Source organism: Ursus arctos, unplaced genomic scaffold, assembly GCF_023065955.2.
Source record: "Ursus arctos isolate Adak ecotype North America unplaced genomic scaffold, UrsArc2.0 scaffold_22, whole genome shotgun sequence".
In the NCBI taxonomy this organism is placed as follows: domain Eukaryota; kingdom Metazoa; phylum Chordata; class Mammalia; order Carnivora; family Ursidae; genus Ursus; species Ursus arctos.
The window spans coordinates 404,979-425,052 of record NW_026622897.1 but is presented as its reverse complement, the minus strand read 5'-3'; the positions used below and the strand labels follow the sequence as shown (position 1 = coordinate 425,052).

General features: G+C 38.1%; 1 protein-coding gene across 1 annotated transcript in view; it reads right to left on the bottom strand.

Moving 5' to 3' along the window:
* Positions 1–20,074, bottom strand: part of CEP126 (centrosomal protein 126) — an 85,593-nt gene that overhangs the window by 7,188 nt on the left and 58,331 nt on the right. Inside the window, exons 7-9 of the mRNA XM_026505907.4 lie at positions 8,302–8,414; positions 5,624–5,699; positions 3,797–4,006 (exon numbers count right to left, since the gene is read on the bottom strand). Of these exons, the coding sequence (XP_026361692.2) occupies positions 3,797–4,006; positions 5,624–5,699; positions 8,302–8,414 (399 nt within the window). The remainder of the gene's footprint in view (positions 1–3,796; positions 4,007–5,623; positions 5,700–8,301; positions 8,415–20,074) is intronic.

Below are 20,074 nucleotides of genomic sequence, written 5' to 3'. Positions count from 1 at the left end.
TTCGACCTGTTTTTCTCCTGTGATTTGCCTTATTTTGCCCCAAGCTGTGGATTATTTAGGTTCATTTACGATGCTGACGTGTAGCTGGCGGTCTGTGTACGTCCCTGCTGGACTGCGCTCCCGCGCACATCCAGGCGCTTCACAAGCGCTGATGGTCTCGGTGCGCCCTCCATGTCCCGGGGCACCTGCGCGCGCTCTTCTCGGTTTTCGGGGGGGCGGGGGGCTCTGGAGGTGAGGGTGCTGCGCCGAAGGCACGCCCGTGTTGGACGGCGGCGGCCGCAGCTCACACCTGGCCTGCGGGCCTGCAGCTGCCGGCTGGACTGCGCTCCCGCGCGCACCTCCCCCGGAGAAGCTCCCGTGCGCTCTCATCCCCCTTCGGTCTGCGGTCTCTGCTCTTCCTGATTGATAGAGTTCTTTACGTCTTGGGAGTGAGAGTCCTTCCATGTACTCTAAATACTTCCCCACTTTGTGGCTGTCTTTGCATTCTTTTAATGACCTTTTAACGCAGATTCATTTGTTGGAGAGCGTGTGTGCGGGAGGCGGGGCAGGGGGAGAGCCCCCTCTGGCTGACGCGGTCCGTCCCAGGACCCTGACCTCACCATCCGGCGAAACCAAGAGCCGGCGGCTTCAGGGGCGCAGCCACCCAGGCGCCCCAGTGATGTTCTGATATGAAGAGAAGTTGACAGTTTTAATATAATTAATTTTCTCCTCTACAGATTATGTTCTTTGTGCTCTAAGAAATATTTCCTCACCCTGAGGTTAGAAAAAATTTTTATATTATCTCCCAAAAGCTTTATAACTTTTATTTCGTATTTAATCTTTAATTAAACAGTAATTTGGCACTAAGCTTTATAGATGCGATTTGATAGGAGTTCAATTTAGCCTCTACTTGGTATCCAGTTTTTCCACTATGGAGTGACAGACAAGCAGACTCCATGCTGAGCCGGGAGCTGGACTTCGGGCTCAATCCCAGGACCCTGAGGTCACGACCTGAGCCAAAATCAAGAGTTGGACACCTGACCGACTGAGCCACCCAGGAGTTCCTAGAAATGTGCTTCTTAATGGGTTATCTTTTTGTTATTCATTTTTAGCTAAATTGCATTGTGGTCAGAGTCTGCGCATAACTCCAATCCTTTGAAATGTTTCAGGTTTGTTTTATGTACAATATATGGCTCATTTTAATAAATAATGTGTGTACACTTGCAAAGAATGTATTCCTTAATCAAGTTTGTTAATCATGTTTGATTCTTACACATCTATTTATTTTGTCTGTTCTATCAATTACTAGCAATGTAAAAAAGAAATCTCACACCATGGCTAAAACATATTTTATATATTTTGAGGCATATTCCTAAATGCATATAAAATGAAAATGTTTTATATATTTCTCCTGAATTAAAGCTTCAATCATCATGATCTTTTTTATGTCTACTAATGCTTTCTGCTTTATAATCAATTTTGTCTGATAATAGTACATTGAAATCAGTTTTCCTCTGGCTAGAATTTTTTTTTTAAAGATTTTATGTATTTATTTGACAGAGATAGAGACAGCCAGTGAGAGAGGGAACACAAGCAGGGGGAGTGGGAGAGGAAGAAGCAGGCTCATAGCAGAGGAGCCTGATGTGGGTCTCGATCCCATAACGCCGGGATCACGCCCTGAGCCGAAGGCAGACGCTTAACCGCTGTGCCACCCAGGCGCCCCCCTCTGGCTAGAATTTGCTTGGTACGTATTTCCATCTTTTTTATTTTCAGCTATTCTATATCCTTATGTTTTAAATATATTGTTTATAAACAAAATATAGTTGTGTTCTAAAAAATATAGATTTTTAAAAGATCTTTTAGATGTAGTATATAATCCACATATATTCATTGTAAGTACATTGTATATACCATTTTATAGCACAGTATGTCCTCTATGTTTATTTTTCTCTCCATTTTTGTCTTATTTTGAATCAATTTGATTTTTTTCTTTTTTTGGTATGCCCGTTTTCTTCTTTACCAGTTTGGAAGTTGTATACTCTACTCTAGTCCTTTAGTTGTGACCCTTGTAACTACCAGAAGCATACTTCCTTTACCAATATCTAAAATTAATCTGACCTAGAAAGTATAATGCTATGTGAAATAAGTCAGAGGAGGACAAATAGTGTACAATTTCACCCACATGTGTAATTTAAGAGACAAAACAAGCAAAGAAAAAAGAGGCAAACCAAGAACGAGACTGAACTGTGGAAGACAAGCTGATGGTCAGCAGAGGGGAGGTGGGTGAGGTGATGGGGAAACAGGTGATGGGGATGAAGAATGCACTTAGAGCGATGAGCACGGAGTTACGTAGACAATGTGGAATCACTACATTGTACACCTGAAACTAATATAAACTAATATAACACTGTATGTTAGTTATACTTGAATAAAAAAAGCTAAACTGTACCAAATTCCTTAAGAATCCTAGTACACTTTAATACCGTTTTTGTTCTCCCAACTTATACACTACTTTTAATAGGTATTTTAGTGCACATGTTTTTCTCTTTGAAACACACACCACCTTATTACATTTTTTGTTTAATATAATGTTTGTTCAAATTTATCCTCTCAGACTGTCCTTCTGAGATTACTTTTGGTCTGCTGAAATGCATTCTTTAGCATTTCCTTTGGTAAGAATTTGCTATTAACAAAATCTCATAGAGAAAGTGCTACATCCAACACAGACATATACACACAGAGACAGAGAGAGGTGAAAAAACCTCACGTCTTCCTCCCTCATCTGCTCAACCTTGAAACTCAAGATACGCAAGCTTTTTCCACCCCTCTCCGTCTCACTGTGTGTATCTGCAGCGTGTAGCTCTTTAGGAGGCCCAACTTTATGGGGGGAGGTCTTCTGTGAGACTACCCATCTTGAGTACCATCTGGGTTTTCTCTCCTGTTCCTTTTTCTGTGAAGCAGTGAAAAGTAAAGCTCAATTTCACTGTGTGGGTTAAATAAATCTCAAGACAACAGCTAGCTGCAGCGTTCTCCTTAACTTTCTGGATTTTTATCTATATTCAGTTTCTGGTCTTAAGAATGAATCCTTATATTCAGGGTGCCTGGGGGCTCAGTCACTCAAGTGTCTGACTCTTGATTTTGGCTCAAGGCATGATCTCAGGGTTGTGAGATCGACACCCACATCCACACTGAGCGTGCAGCCTGCTTAAGATTCTCTCTTTCCCTCTCCCCCTCCCTCCGCCCCTCCCCACCAAGGATTCCTTATATTCTTACCAGTTTATTGTTCTATTTAAGATTTTTTGAAGTACTTAATCCAGAATTTATGGTTGTTTTGAAGGATGTCAGTAAAGATACCTATCCTGTCCCATTGCTGAAACAGAAGTGTATTCATACATTGCTAAAAGAGAAGCCTGTCAAATTGACATCATCATAAATGACGCAAGTAGGAAACAGCAGGGTATACCCAAATATATATATATAATATATATATATATTTCTTCTTCTTCTTAGCGTGTGCGTGTGAGTGTGGGAGAGAACCCTCCAGCGGACCCCCGCTGGGCACGGAGCCTGACCCCGTGCTTACTATCAGGACCCTGAGGTCACAACCTGAGCTGAAATCAAGACTTCACTGACTGAGCCACCCTGGCTCTTCTGCTCAAATATATTTCTAACTGTTCTATACTTGATTTAAGTAGCTAGTAATCTGGATACATTTTGTATTTTTATTTCTGATTTTTAAATTAAATTAAATTTTAAGTTAAAATTGTCTAAGTACAAAATACAACCATTTTTATGAAAGGTGTTCTTCCATACTCACAGTACAACCTTTCGTTGAGACGACCGAGGGACTGTAGGATCCTCTGTTCTTCAGCTGAGAGTGCACAGATGTCGAATGGCTGGGTCTTATTTAAAGCCAGGTTTGGTTTCTGTAGCTGCTTGCTATTCATGACAGTGAGAATTTCATCCTCAGGCACTGAAGCTTTCACTAGGTTTTCAGCCATCAAAAACTGAGAAGTACTATCTGAAACTACAGAAACTTTACGTTAATCATTCTTTGATCCCCTTTTGTCTTTGAGATCTTCCCACATACCTACTTAACTGACATGCGTTTGTATGTATTCATTTCACAAATAGAAACCCAGTAAATCTTCTGTTACTTTGCATTTTATTCAGCAGGATTATCTGTATCTAGCATTTTCCCATCCCTGATTAAAAAATAGAAATTCAAAATGATGGCAGGGAGGCATGAAAACCCCCAGCATGTTTATCTGAGCTAAAGGAAACCTGCATCACCTTTAGATTATGTGTGTGTTGTGTTTTAGTTATCCATTGGTAGTTCAAAGAGAAGATGAAGTAGATTGTCTTTATAATAACAATTAAGATAAGTTACGAATAAAAGAGTAAAATAAAAGGAATGTGAAGAAAAGTTAGAAAGTGAGCTGAGGAGCTGAACAGGACTACCCAGAACAGCCCCAGGTAGACACAAGAATTTAACATACGATCAAAGAAGCATCAACGTCTTGAGAGAAGGGAAAGATGACTCAATAAATTAGTTTTGCTGCTTATAAGAGAATCAATCTGCAGTTTTCCTGTACATCATCCATTTAAACAAATTCAAAGGAAATGAAAGAATTTAACTTAAGGAATGAAACCATTAGAGCAATCTAGAGGAGAAAGAAAGAAACACTTCTGAATTGCTGTATTGCGAAGGTTCTTTGCTCTTAAAAGTAATGGAGAAATAACTAAGGAAAGACTAAAAGACGTGTTTATTTAAAGGGCAGTCTTCCCCTAATGGGCTTGAAATTTCTGAAAGGCAAGAAGACTCTTGTGTGTCTTGTGCATTACCATATATCCAGCGTCTAGTTGGAGGCAGGAAATTAGCTCTCGATCATTCATTGGATGAAAAAATAAAAAGGAAGGCTTCTAAATATAAACATGTAGGGGAATAAAATGCAAATAATAAAGTAACAAAAACATTTGCAACTAATATGAAGAACAGAACCCTTGATCTTTAAGAATTTGCATAAATCAGTAAGGAAATACCAAAATTCCAATATCTACTGGGGAAAACAATACAAAGGACCAATTCACCAAAAGTAAAGATACATACAAAAGCAATTAGGCATATTATTAATAAAAGATATACAATTCAAAACTAATACAACAAAATTTATTTGCCTGTCATGTAAGCAAATCATAGAAATAATTCTATCTCAAGTTGGCATACACCCCAGAAAAGTTTTAAATGTTATTTCTCAGGAAAATACTTTGGAATCTGGATAAGGAGCTATAACAATGCTTATTTCCTCTGATCCAGTATTCATTTAATACACAGAGCTTCATTCAACAAATATTTATTAGGTGCTAATGACATGTCAAATACTGTAATTGTGATTCCTGGTATCTCCATCTTATGGAAATGATGGAAAAGTCAGGCAAAAGCTTCATGTAGAAAGATGTTCAATACATTATTACTTAGAATAAACAAACCTGGCAATAGTCTAAATGTGCAGGATAAGGGGGCTCGAATCCCACATGGTGGCTTACCTGTCACATGGTGTGTACATACTTGGGAAAACACACATAACAAAAATTGAAATCACTGGGAACAAAGCTCAGAGAAAAAATTTAAACTGAAACATACCTTCTTCAACATCAGAAGTACCCCTTATAGTGTGTTTTGGCTCACTGGAACTTAGCTGGACACTTTGTCCAAAATTCTACAAAAATATAGTATTACATCAGAATAGATTTCCATATTTAAAAATTTATTAAAAACATGTGCACTCTATCTAGTTTCAGTTATCACTGCTCATGTAACCTGTATATTTTCTTTCTCTTGGAGCAGAAACCAAGAATTACTGGGATAAGGCTTTTCTACAGGGTACCTGAATATTTTAAAGAATGTTTTATGTCAATTTTGGAAAATTTTCAGGTTGCAGTGTTATCTTGGGTATTTGGAAGAGGGAAGCAAGGTGCTGCTTAAAGGATCAGCAACACTTTACCTTAAGGGTTATGACCTAACTGGGTTTCCCTTGTAAGGGCAGAGCCTCTGATGCGGACTAGTGCCAAGGACAAGACTTGCACAGAGCTGTGGGCGGGGCACACTCCTCAGGGCCCTGGGGCTGGCTGGACGTGGCCGGCTGTGCTGCCGCACGCGGATGCTTGGCTGGTGGCCTGGCTTCCCCTGTCCCTGGCTGGTGCTCGATGCTCAGCCGGTCCCAACGGTCGCTGGTGCAGGTGTCTGCCCTTGCGCTCATGGCCTCGCCCCGCCTCCCCTGGAGACGGAGATTGTCTACGCAGAGACACAGACCTGGCACAAAGTGGAACTCTGCTTCTCCCACCTTTCAAGGATCTCTCTCAGATTCTCTCTACGTGGAAGTACAATAAAACACATTTCCCAGGGGCGCCTGGGTGGCTCAGTCCTTAGGTGTCTGCCTTCAGCTCAGGTCATGAATCCGGCGTTCTGGGATCCAGCCCCGCATGGGCTGCCTGCTCAGCGGGAAGCCTGCTTCTCCCTCTCCCACTCCCCCTGCTTGTGTTCCCTCTCTCGCTGCCTCTCTGTCAAATAAATGAATAAAATCTTTAAAAAAAAACCACATTTCCCAATAAAAGGTGACAGAGGCCATCGCTATAGTAACTGCACCCCTGCGGTGGCTCTTTAGTTAAAAAACAAAACAAAACAAAAACCCCCAAATCAAAACAAAACAGGAGGGCTGAAAAAATTAAACTTCAAATCTTGATTTTGATTCGGGAACACTGACCTACTCTAAAGCTAACGAGACTGTGGAAGATGTTTAAGCAGGTGTGTGAGTGGAGGGTGGACGTGAGGCTTATGGGCTCAAAACCAGGGAGACAGCGTGCAAAGGGCACACGCAGGACAGAGTAAGACCAGAAAGATGAAGATGAATTTAGAGAGTGCACTCATCAGGAACACTTCAAATTTCCTTCGTTTGTTGTTGTTATAACAGCTACATACTGCTTTAGCATTTAACATACATTAACACTAATCAACACTTGAGCGCTTACAGAGTTGGAGATGCTGGATGTGAATATGCAGGTTGAAAGGAAGGCCTTCTTAGGCAGTCCTGTACTGACGATCAGGAAGGTGGGTTTGTAAGTGCATGCTGGGCTATTAAGCATTAAGAATATCATGGTCATGGGGCAGCTTTGTTTACATTGTACAGAACTGAATGACTTTTGTCTTGCTCTTAAGAATACTTTACGGTTGATTTTCCTCCACAGTAAAAATCTTATCTACATAAAACAATTAATAGTTCCTACAATATACAAATAATAGAATCCTCAACTCATAAGTCAGATATAAATTCTTCCTAAGGCACTCTATTCCACTGCTATCAAAAACCAGAAGTGCTGTTTAGAGTAAAATTCCAAGTGAAATGCTATTTACTCATCCATCTAGATGTTTTAATCATTCATTAATTCATTAAAGATTTTATTTCTTTATCTGACAGAGTGAGAGAGACAGAGCACAAGCAGAGGGAGCAGGAGAGGGAGATTCAGGGCTCAATCTCAGGACCCCAGGATCAGGACACGAGCTGAAGGCAGACGCTCAACCAACTGAGCCACCCACGTGCCCCTGTTGTAATATTTTAAATTCAATCCTTGGGTGAAGTTAGACATCCAGAAAATGTCATATTTAGGTCACATTTACTTAGCTCCCACAGGATTACCTCCATTAATTTTAAAATGACCTTTATTAGGCTTTGACTTTTACTGAAGATCTCTATCTCGGACAGCTATATGAAAGTCCTGATTCGTCCGCTGTGGACTCTGAAGAGGAGTCTATCCATTATGAACTCCAGGCACCCCACAGAAGGACCTCAGGGGAGCTGTCTCTTCCTAAATTGCACCTCAAACAGCATTGTTATCAATGACCCCTGATAACCATATACCTCATCCTATTTTCCTTTTAAGCATGTGAACTAGACTAGTCTTTATGATTAACACACTTCCTCTATCCAGGGCTATTTGCTTTTCTGTTTTTCTTTTTTTACATATACTTAAAAACTTTGTTGCAAATAGCAGGTATAAATAATAAAAGAATAATGGTGATTTGTTAGGGTTGGTTTAAAATCTTCATTAGTAATTGATCATATAGGCAAAGAGAATATAGCAAATAAGTCTAGTATAGTAAGTTCCTAGGGCAGAGATTCCTGGGCTGCTTCATAATGACCTTGGCTATATTTATATTTATGTTGCGGTCCACACTTTACAGCAAAAGCACAGTCCTTTGAGAACATTTTGTTTTCCAAGCAATTTTTCACTACTGAATAGACAGTGTTACAACACCGTACTTACACTCATTTGCTCATTGCACTTCCTTCCTGCAGACCCAGAGTTTTGTCTTTTCAGTTCTAAAAGGCTTCTCTGCTTGTTTTCAACAATTCGCTTTCTTCTTACAACAGTAGAGCCTTAAACAATGCCAACAAAATGTCAAAATGAACACGTGTACGTTATATGCACAAACTTACAAGTTATCCTCAAACATTGCAAAACCCTACGTTTCATTTGTTCAGTCAGAAAACCCTTATCGAGCTTCTGTTATATGCACCATGCACAGCACAGTTACAATAATGAATTAAACAAAATCTCTGCTTCTGAGGAGTCTATGGTTTTGACCGGTGGCCTCCAAAGTGTGCTGCTAGAACGCCAGGAGGAGAGTAAGACAGATCACTGCTGTGCGGGAAGGACATACTACAATTCCACTTTGTGCTAATTATCTACACGCCGTCACCAGGTCATATGTGGTTGACACTGTCACCTTGTCCCCTTGCAAGGTAGATGGTTGCAGACTGCATACAGTAAAGCGCATTCTCTCGGAGGAAGAGTATGGGTTCTCCGTGAGCGATCGGCACTGGCATCAGTCACCAGTGCTCTTTTGCCTCCCGTAATGTAACTAAATGTTACATGTGCCCGCTAAGTGCATGTATAGCTATCTCATAGCATCTGAATGAGTCCTCACACAATGGAAGTGTCTAAAAAACACTTTTGTAGTGCCTCCATTGTATGTGCAATGTTTTATTATTTAAGGTGAGTAGTGGGCATATGGATATTTATTTTTTCTAGGCTTTTGATACAACTAATCAAAAACATTTTCTCAGAGAAAGCAAACCAAGAAACAGACTCTGAACTACAGAGAACACACTGACAGTGATCAGAGGGGAGGTGGGCGGGGGATGCGCTAGACGCGTGATGGAGTTGAAGGAGGGCATTGGTTGTGATGAGCACCAGGTGTTGTATGCAAGTGTTGAATCACTGTATTGTACACCTGAAAGTAATATTACACTGTATGTTAACTAACTGGAATTTGAATAAAAACTCAAAAGAAAAAAAGAGTGAAAACAGCCACAGACAAGATACAGAAACAACCTAAGTGCCCATCAATGGATGAATGAATAAAGAAGACATGGTTTATATAAACAGACTATTATTCAGCCATGAGAAAGAAGGAAGTCCTGCCATTTGTGACAACATGGATGGGACCTTGAGAGTATTATGTTAAGTGAAATAAGTCACATAAAGACCAATATTGTATGGTATCACTTATATGTGGAATCTAAAAAAGCTGAACTAGGGACATCTGACTGGCTCAGTTGGTAGAGCATGCAACTCTTAAACTCAGGGTTGTGAGTTCAAGCCCCATGTTGAGCACGGTGCCTACTTTAAAAAATTTTTAAAAAGCTGAACTAGTAGAAACTGTTGAACAGTGGTTGTAGGGTAGGGAGCGTGGGACTCGAGATGTTGGTCAAAGTACAAACTTGCAGTTAGCAGATGAGTAAGTTCCGGAGTTCTGATGCACAGCATCATGATTATAGTCAACAACACGGTGTCATATGCTTCCAAGTTGCTGAGAGACTAGATCTGAAATGTTCTTACCACAACAGAGAAATGACATTACGTGATTAATGGAGGTGTTAGCGAGCTACGGTAGTAATCATATCGCAATACATAAATCTATCGAGTCAATACATAGTACACCTTAAACCTACACGATGTAATCTCAATTATCTCACAATAAAAACAAGCATGTTTCTGCAAAAAACCCCCATCTTCTTGCAAAACCATAGATCAAAGATAAAACTAATAACACAAGCACAGTGAATAAGAAAAAGAGCTGACATACCTCATTCTCCTTATAAACTCTTTGCCACATAATGACAATGACAGTATAATTATATTATAACAAAGTTAGAGTCACAAACTGAAAAATTATCAAACAAATTGTAAAAAATAACCTCAGCCTAAATGCATATTGTACTCTGAGATATTAGCTAATAATGGTATATGAAATGAAGTCATCATAATTGATAAGACATTTGAAACTAAACATTCAGAGCATTATTAATAATACATGAGAGAAAAAGTATTTTATAGAATAGATAACATTTTATTTTAAAAATTTAAAAACATTTATAAAATACAAAATTTTAAAATTATTTTAAAAGTTTATACTTCGTTTTTATCTCATTCTTTATTTCTATTTCTGATTAAGGTTATGTATTTATTAGTACAGTAAAACATGTGTATGGCATGTTTATATGTGTGTGCTCAAAATTTTTACTAATGGTGGTATATGTTCTGTATCTAACTATATCGTTAAATGCATACATTGTAAGTATACGTATAACATTATAGCTGTATATATCTATCTATATCTAAATAACAACAAAGACCCCAAAACTTCCAACTTTCAAGAAAGTTGGCTAGTAATTGAACACCTGACCTTTGACAGTAAGTAGTAATAACATAATTCTAGCTAATATTAGTTCAACATTTACAATTGCCCAGGCATTGTTTTACAGGTTGTAGGCACTATTATCATCACTATTTTTACAGATAAAGAAATGAGGCACAGGAAAGGAAAAGTAAATTGCCTAAGGTCACAGAGTCAGTAAGGGGCAAAGCTGGAGTTTACCTCCAACCAGTTAAACTCTAAAATGTGAAATTCTAGCTCTTACTCTTCATGCTGGTAACTTTTATTCTGATTTGACTTGTCTCACAGAAAGAAATATATTTTGCATTGTGATCCAGGATGCACATGCAGTTCTGTGAGCACATTTACCTTTACAATATATGATGCCCTCTGGTAGTTTCTATCTTAGAACATTCTGATTCTAAAATTATATTTTATTAAAAAATTCTGATCACCACTCATGAAGTCGATTTCATAATCCACTAATGAGACACAACCTATACTTTAAAAAGCTCTGTATTACTTTATTCCCACCCATATGGGTAAGCTAAATGCTAAATATGCTAAGCTACATATGCTAAATGTTAGAGTTTCTAGTGAGATCGTCTGGGCATCAAATGAGTTTCTATACTGTTTTCTATGCTTAGAAGATCTTGGGAAGTCCCTATCTTTCCCTTTTTGAAGAGCTTGAAAAATAGTTTAAGTGAAAATTTTCTTGGCCACATGACTGCTGTGTCAAGAATTTTTCACTTCCTTTAACCTGTTTGTACATCTTTTGGAGTCAAGATCTGCCAACACTTTCATACTTTCTTGATTTGCAGCATAATTATTTGCTTTTGAGCTTTATTGTTCTTTGTGTAGATGTTCAGTTTTGTGGATTGTAAATTACTGACCCCAGGGATACAGTTTATGTTTAAAACTGTGTATTGTTCCATTCACATACATGCAGTTAAATACTATCTAATAATTAACATAATAGCTGAGAACCTTGGTATATTTGTAAACTAAATATATATATGCACTGGCATCTTTGACCAAATTTCTCATATGAAAATTCTACACATGATAGTCTTTCTACCAAAACTCAAAATAAAGCTACTTATCATTAATTATTACATACATAAAATGTATAGTATTCTTAATTATCAACATCAGGACAAATTCTGGAGATGTTCAGAGAATGATAGCTTTGAAAGAGACCTTAGAAGGTAACAGGTCAACCTTTCACTCAGAGACCTACCTTACTCACCCACAGACGTTCAGCCTCTGCTCCAATGGCCTGGCGATGGGGAGCCACTACTTCTTGCATTGTTGGTGGTTTTAGCTCAAACCCTTCCTTACACTGAGCTGAAAACATCCTTGCAATTTTTACCCTTCATTTAGTTCTGTTTTCTCTTTCTTTCATATAGTAAATCTTCAAATATTTGTGCACAGTTATCATGTCTCTTAGGCTTGTGCTTCTTTATTGGTCTTCAGACCCAAACCCTGGTTCCAGAGCTCTGTGTCACTCCAGTTTGTTTAAAGAGCCATTGAAATACATAGACAATACAGGAAATAATGTAGACTATAGCAGTACTTCCAAACACCTGTTTATTATTGCCTACAACTTTATTAAATTTTTAACAGCTACAGCAAACTCTTTTTTGGGGAGTTTAGTTTTGTATGGATTTTTTCTCTTTTTTTTTTTAAAGAACAGTGTCAAGACAGATATCTCTTTTCTTGGAAATGAAAAAAAAAAAAAACAACTCTAGCAAACTAAACACATACAAGCAAGCTGCAAGGGAGAAGACCACATTTAAATGAACGTTTATTCATCACAAAAAATGAAACTACAAATCACAAACCGGCAGAAAATAAATGCAACACATAAAAGGATACAGGACTCTAGAATGTATAAACAACTTCTGTCAATAAGGGAAAAAGAACCCAAGAACAGATATTTCTCAGAAGAGGAAATGCAAACTGTTCATAAACACACGAGAGCGTTCAGTTCATCAGTAATCAGGGTGATGCAAGCTGTTATAAGTAGACATTATTTCTCATCCACAAGAAGCATTATCCCTTAAAGCAAGAAACTGGAGGCAACCCAAATGTCCAATGACAGAAGAATGAAAAATATTTGTATGTTCATATAATGAAACGTAATACAGTGATGAACAAGAAGTACAGCTAAATTAATGGCAATGAACCTAAAACATAAAATTGATTGAAAAAAGCAAATCATAGAAGAACACAGACGAAATGACTTCATTTATATAAATTGTAGGACTCGGCAAAACTACCTACATTGAGATAAATTTATATGTGGTAAAATTATACAAAAAGCATGGAAGGATGAACACCACCCTACGTGGTGGAGGGACGCAGCTGGGGAGGGCATGTGAGGCCTAGCAACACCAGTGAGTTTCTATTTCTGAACTGGGCAGTGGGTACAGAGTTCTTCTGTTATTATGAGCCCTTAATTTGTTCCTATATATTATACACATTTATTTTCTAAGATATAGTTCACAATAAAAAAAACTTTAAAAAGTAAATTGAATGCAAATACATTACTTTGCAGTTATCTTTGCTAAACTGAACTTTGTTACTTTTGATTTATCATTTCAGTTAGTAAAGATGATTTGAATATTAATTTCATCCTCTATTTTATTAATGACTTTCTTCACTACTCTATGCCTTCTACAAATTGTATGGATCAATGTACTTTTAAAAAACGTATATCACTGAAAAATCTGTGGTTACTCAGTTTTAAAAATTTTGGGTAGTTAATACACATTTTCTGAGACTTTTGGGGAAGATGGCAGTGTAAGATGATCCTAGGCTCACCTTGCCTGTCCCATGGATACAACTAGATAACACCCTCATCAGCATAAATAACCCAGAAAATGACCTGGAGACAAGCAGAGCAGATTCTCCACAGCTAAATGTAGAGGGCAGGCCACATTGAAGATCGCAGGAGGGTGGAGTTGTGGTCGGGAGCTAGACAGACCCGGGAGATTGTCCCTGGGAGGGAGGGACTCATGGGCTCAGAGGGGGAGAAAAACAGACCCTCACACCAGGGAGCCCGCATGGGGAAGATGACTCACCAGAACATCTGACTTTGAAGACCAGAGGGACCAAATTCTGCGAGTTCTTACAACCAGTGGGCCTTACTTAACACCTGGAACTTCAAAAATCAGTGGGCTTAGAGAGCCGGGAAGGTGAGAGGAAAGTTGAGTCCCCACCCTTACAAAGACAGGCCTACAAACAGCCCCAAAGAGATACAACACAGGTAGCAATTTGAAAAACAGGGCACATAGGAGAGAGATTTGTTTACTAATTTCAGAGCGTGTGGTGAGGGGCTGGAATCATTGGGAGACTCCTCCAGGAACAAAGTAGATGGCAAGTGCCATTTCCCTCCCCTGCCCCACAGCATAAACACAAGGCCACCTGCAGGAGCCAGCAAAGGGGCCAACGCCCGCTACCTAACTTGCTAACATAGCACTCTGCCCCACTGTGGACCCAACCTCTCCAGCCAGTCCTTGGCTCCAAATCTCCTCCCACAGGACAATCTGCAAACCTTCCCAACACCCCATGTCCTGCCCTATGCGCTTCTGTGGATCTGGCCCCTCCAACCTGGCCTGCCTCGATCCTGGCAGCTGCAGGTCCCCTTCCACAGGGGACTGGTGCAAACCTTGCTAACACTGCCTACTCCACCCCCCTGTTCTCCTGTGGTCCTGCCCCCTCCAATAGGCTCTTGTTTGGAGCCCATCAACAGCAGGGCCACAAGCCTGGCTAAAAATACACTGCATGGAAGAAATAATAGAGGAAGCAGAAGAACAAATCAGTGATCTGGAGGACAGAGTAACATAGAGCAATCAAACTGAACAGAAGAGAAAAAAAAAAATGAAAATAGACTTAGGGAACTCAGTACATTTGCCTTATAGGGTCCCAGGAAGGAGAAGAGAGAGAAAAGGGGGCAGAAAATTTATTTCAAGAATTAATAGCTGAATCTAGGAAAGGAAACAGAAATCGAGATCCAGGAGGCACAGAGAGACCCCAATAAAATCAACCCAAGGGGTCCATACATAGACACATATAATTAAAATGGCAAAAGGTAGAGATAGAGAATTTTTAAAGCAGCAAGAGAAAAGAAGACAGTTACATACAAGTTACATACATCCCATAAAGCTATCAGCAGATCTTTCAGCAGAAACATGGTAGGACAGATGGGAGTGGCATGATATATCCAGAGTGCTGAAAGAAAAACACCTGCAGCCAAGGGTACTCTATCCAGCAAGGCTATCATTCAGAATAAAAGGAGAGATAAAGAGTTTCCCAGACAAACAAAAGTTAAAGTAATTCTTCACCACCAAACCAGCCCTACAAGGAATATTAAAGGGAACTCCAGGGGCGCCTGGGTAGCGCAGTCGTTAAGAGTCTGCCTTCGGCTCAGGGCGTGATCCCGGCGTTCCGGGATCGAGTCCCACATCAGGCTCCTCCGCTGTGAGCCTGCTTCTTCCTCTCCCACTCCCCTGCTGTGTTCCCTCTCTCGCTGGCTGTCTCTCTGTCACATAAATAAATAAAATCTTTAAAAAAAAATAAAATAAAGGGAACTCCAGAATATTATAGGCATTTTCTTTCCACCATAGGAGTAAGAAAAATAGGAACCACAAAAGCAGTAAAAATAACTATATCTATAAAAATCAGTCACAGGATCCACAAACTAAAAGTATGTAAGGTATGACACCATATACCTAAAATATGGATGGCAGAGGAATAAAAAAATGGGTTCAAATTTAAGTAACCACCAACGTAAGATAGACTGCTATATGCAGAATTTGTTAGATATAAACCTAATGGTTATCATTAAATCATAAACCAGTAATAGATATGCAAAAAATTAAGAGAAAGAAATTCAAGATATCACTAAAAAAAAAAAAAAAAAAAAAGCCAGCAAACCATGAGAGAAGAGAGCATGAGAAGAAAGGAACAGAGAAGAACTACAAAAACAACCGTAAAACAATTAACAAAATAACAATTAGCTACATACCTGTCAATAATTACTTTGAATGTAAATGGACTAAACACTCTAATCAAAACACACAGGGTGACAAAACGGATAGAAAACAAGACCCATCTGTATGCTTCCTGTAAGAGACTCATTCAGACCTAAAGAAAGACATCTGCAGATTGAATGTGAAGGGATAGAAAAGCATTTATTATACAAATGGAAGTGAAAAGAGACTGAGGTATGATGTGTGTGTGTGTGTGTGTGTGTGTGTGTGTGTGTGTATGACAATCTAGACTTTATTTATTTTGACAAAATAGACTTTAAAACAAAGAATGTAACAAGAGACAAAGAAGGGCAGTATGTAATCATGAAGGAATTCAATCCAACAAGAAGATATAACAATTGTAAATATTTATGCATCCAACAGGGGAGCACCTGAATACATAAGACAGTTAATAATAAACATAAAGGAACTAACTGATAGTGATACGATAATAGTAGGGGATTTTAACACCCCCCCTTACATCAATGGATACATCATCCAAACAGAAAATCAACAAGGAAACAATGGCTTTGAATGACACACTGGACCAGAGAGATCTAACAGATATATTCAGAACATTCCATTCTAAAACAGCAGAATACATATTCTTTTCAAGTGCACATGGGACATTCTCCAGAATACATAACATATTAGGCCACAAAACAAGTCTCAATGAATTAAAAAAGATAGAAGTCATACTATGCAACTTTTCTGACCACAACCCTATGAAACTAGAAATCAATCAGAAGAAAAAATCTGGAAAGAACACAAATACATGGAGAGTAAATAACATGCTACCAAGCAATGAATGGGTGAATTAAGAAATCAAAGAGGATATCAAAAATTACATAGAGACAAATGAAAAATGAAAACACAATGGTCCCAAATCTTTGGGATGCAGCAAGAGTGGTTCTAAGAGAGAAGTTTATAGCAATATAGGCCTACCTCAAGAAGCAAGAAAAATCTCAAATAAACAACCTAACTTTACACTTAAAGGAGCTAGAAAAAGAACAATAAACAAAATCCCAAAACAGCAGAAGGAAGGAAATAATAAAGATTAGAGCAGAAATAAATGATACATAATATACAATAAAAACAACAGGACAGATCAATGACACCAGGAGCTGGTTCTTTGAAAAAACAAACAAACAAACAATAAAATTGATAAATCTCTAGCCAGATTCATAAAAAAAGGAAAAAGAGAGAAGACTCAAATAAAAAAAATCAGAAATGAAAGAGAAAAAATAACAGCTGACACCACAGAAATGCCAAGGGTTGTAAGAGAATATTATGAAAAATTATATGCCAATAAATTGGACAACCTAGAAGACACGGATAAATTACTAGAAACATATAAACTATCAAAACTGAAGCAGGAAGAAATAGAAAGTTTGAACAGACCAATTATTAGCAATAAAATGGAATCAGTAATCAGAAAACTCCCAATAAACAAAATTCCAGGACCTGATGGCTTCACAGATGCATTCTTTCAAACATTTAAAGAACAGTTAATACCTATTCTTCTCAAACTATTCCAAAAAATAGAAGAAGATAAACTTCCAAATTCATTGTATGAAGCCAGCATTACCCTGATACCAAAGCCAGATAAAGACACTACAAAAAAAGATAACTACAGGCCAATATCTCTGATGAACATTGATGCAAAAATCGTCAACAAAATATTACTAAACCGAATTCAACAATACATTTAAGAAAATCATTCACTGAGATCAAGTGGGATTTATTCCTAGGATGCAAAGTGGTTTAATATTTGCAAATCAATCACTGTGATATACCACATTAATAATAAAGGATAAGATCCATATGATCGTTTCAATAGATTCAGAAAAAAGTACATTTGATAAAGTACAACATCCATTCAAGATAAAAACCCTCAACAAAGTAGGTTTACAGGGAATGTACCTCAACATAATAAAGGCCACATATGAAAAACCCACAGCTAACATCATACTCAATGGTGAAAAACAGATTTTCCCCTAAGGTCAGGAATAAGACAAGGGTGTCTGCTTTCACCACTTTTATTCAACACAGTACTGGAAGTCCTGGCTGCAGCAATTAGACAACAAAAAGAGATAAAAGGCATCTGAATCAGTAAGGAAGAAGTAAAATTTCCAGTATTTGCAGATGACATAGTACCATATATAGAAAACTCTAAAGACTCCACCAGAAAACTACTAGAACTGATAAATGAATTCAGTAAGATTGCAGGATACAAAATCAATAGACAGAAAGCTGGTGCATTTCTATATACTAATAATGAAGTAGCAGAAAGAGAGATGAAGAAAACAATCACATTTACAACAGCATCAAAAATAATAAAATACCTAGGAATAAACTCAATCAAGGAGGTGAAAGACCTGTACTTTGAAAACTATAAAACACTGATGGAAGAAATTGAAGACAACACAAATGAATGGAAAGATATTCCATGTTCATGGGTTGGAAGAACAAATATTATTAAAATGTCCACACTATCCAAAGCAATATACATATTTAATACAATTGCTATCAAAATGTCAACAGCATTTTTCACAGAACTAGAACAATCCCAAAATCTGTAGGGAACCACAAAAGACCCCAAATAGCCAAAGCAATCTTGAAAAAGAAAAATAAAGCTGGAGGTATCACAATCCCAGATTTCAAGATATACTAAAAAGCCACAGTAATCAAAACAGTATGGTACTGGCACAAAAATAGATACATAGATTAATGGAACAGAATAGAAAACCCAGAAGTAAACCCACAATTATATGGTCAATTAATCTTTGACAAAGTAGATAAGAATATGCAATGGGAAAAAGTCCCTTGAACAAATGGTGTTGGGAAAACTGAACAGCAACATGCAAAACAATGAAACTGGACCAGCTTCTTATACCATACACAAAAATAAACTCAAAATGAATTAAGGACCTAAATGAGAGACCTGAAACCATACAAACCCTAGAAGAGAGCACAGGCACCAATTTCTCTGATACTGGCTGTAGCAACATTTTTCTAGATATATCTTGGGAGGCGAGGGAAACAAAAGCAAAAATAAACTATTGAGACTACATCAAAATAAAAAGCTTCAGTACAGCAAGGGAAGCAATCAATAAAACAAAAAGACAACCACTGAATGGGAGAAGATATCCACAAATGACATTTCCAACAAAGGGTTAGTATCCAAAATATATAAAGAACTGATACAACTCAACACCCAAAAAACAAATAATCCAATTAAAAAATGGGCAGAAGACATGAACAGACATTTCTCTGAAGAAGACATACAAATGGCCAACAGACACATGAAGAAATGCTGCACATCACTTGCCATCAGGGAAATACAGATCAAAACCACAATGAGATACCACCTCACACCCGTCAGAATGGCTAAAATCAACAACACAGGAAACAACAAGTGTCAGTGAGGATGTAGAGAAAGGGGAACCCTCATGAACTGTTGGTGGGAATGCAAACGGGCACAGCCACAGTGGAAAACAGTATGGAGGGTCCTCAAAAAGTTAAAAATTGAACTACCATATGATCCAATAAATTATGAAGCAATCTAAGTGTCCACTGATAGATGAAGGGATAAAGAAGACATCACACACACACACACACACACACACACACACACACACACTGGAATATTATTCAGCCATAAGAAGAATGAAATCTTGCCATTTGCAACCACAGGGGTGGATCTGGAGAGTTTAATGGTAAACAAAGTAAGTCAGTCAGGAAAAGACAAATACCACATGATCTCACTCATATGTGGAATTTAAGAAACAAAACAAATGAAGAAAAAAGTGAGAAATCAAAAAACAGACTCTTCAACTATAGAGAACTGGTGGGATGTGGTATACGTGTGTGTGTGTGTGTATGTGTGTATATATACATACGTACATATGTATATACATACATACATACATATACACACATACAATAGTTTTTACTCAATCTATATGATTCTTTCTTTCTTTCTTTCTTTCTTTCTTTCTTTCTTTCTTTCTTTCTTTGGAAGTAGTGTGAAAACTAAAGTTACATTATAAAATGCCTAGATTAAAAAGGAATAAAATCTTTAGTGAGAAAAATAACTTTTAAAAATCTAGGTTTTTGCCGAGAAACAGACTCTTAACTATAAAGAACACATTGATGGTGACCAGAGGGGAGGTGGGTGGGGGAATGGGTGAAACAGGTGATGGGGATGAAGGAGGGCACTTGTGATGAAAAAATTAAAAAAAAAAAGACTAGATTTTTGTAGACAAGTACTGAAAGTTTTTAGATTAGAGTCTTTGCATTTAGCTTCCCATCTGCTAATACGACTTAACATCCATTCATT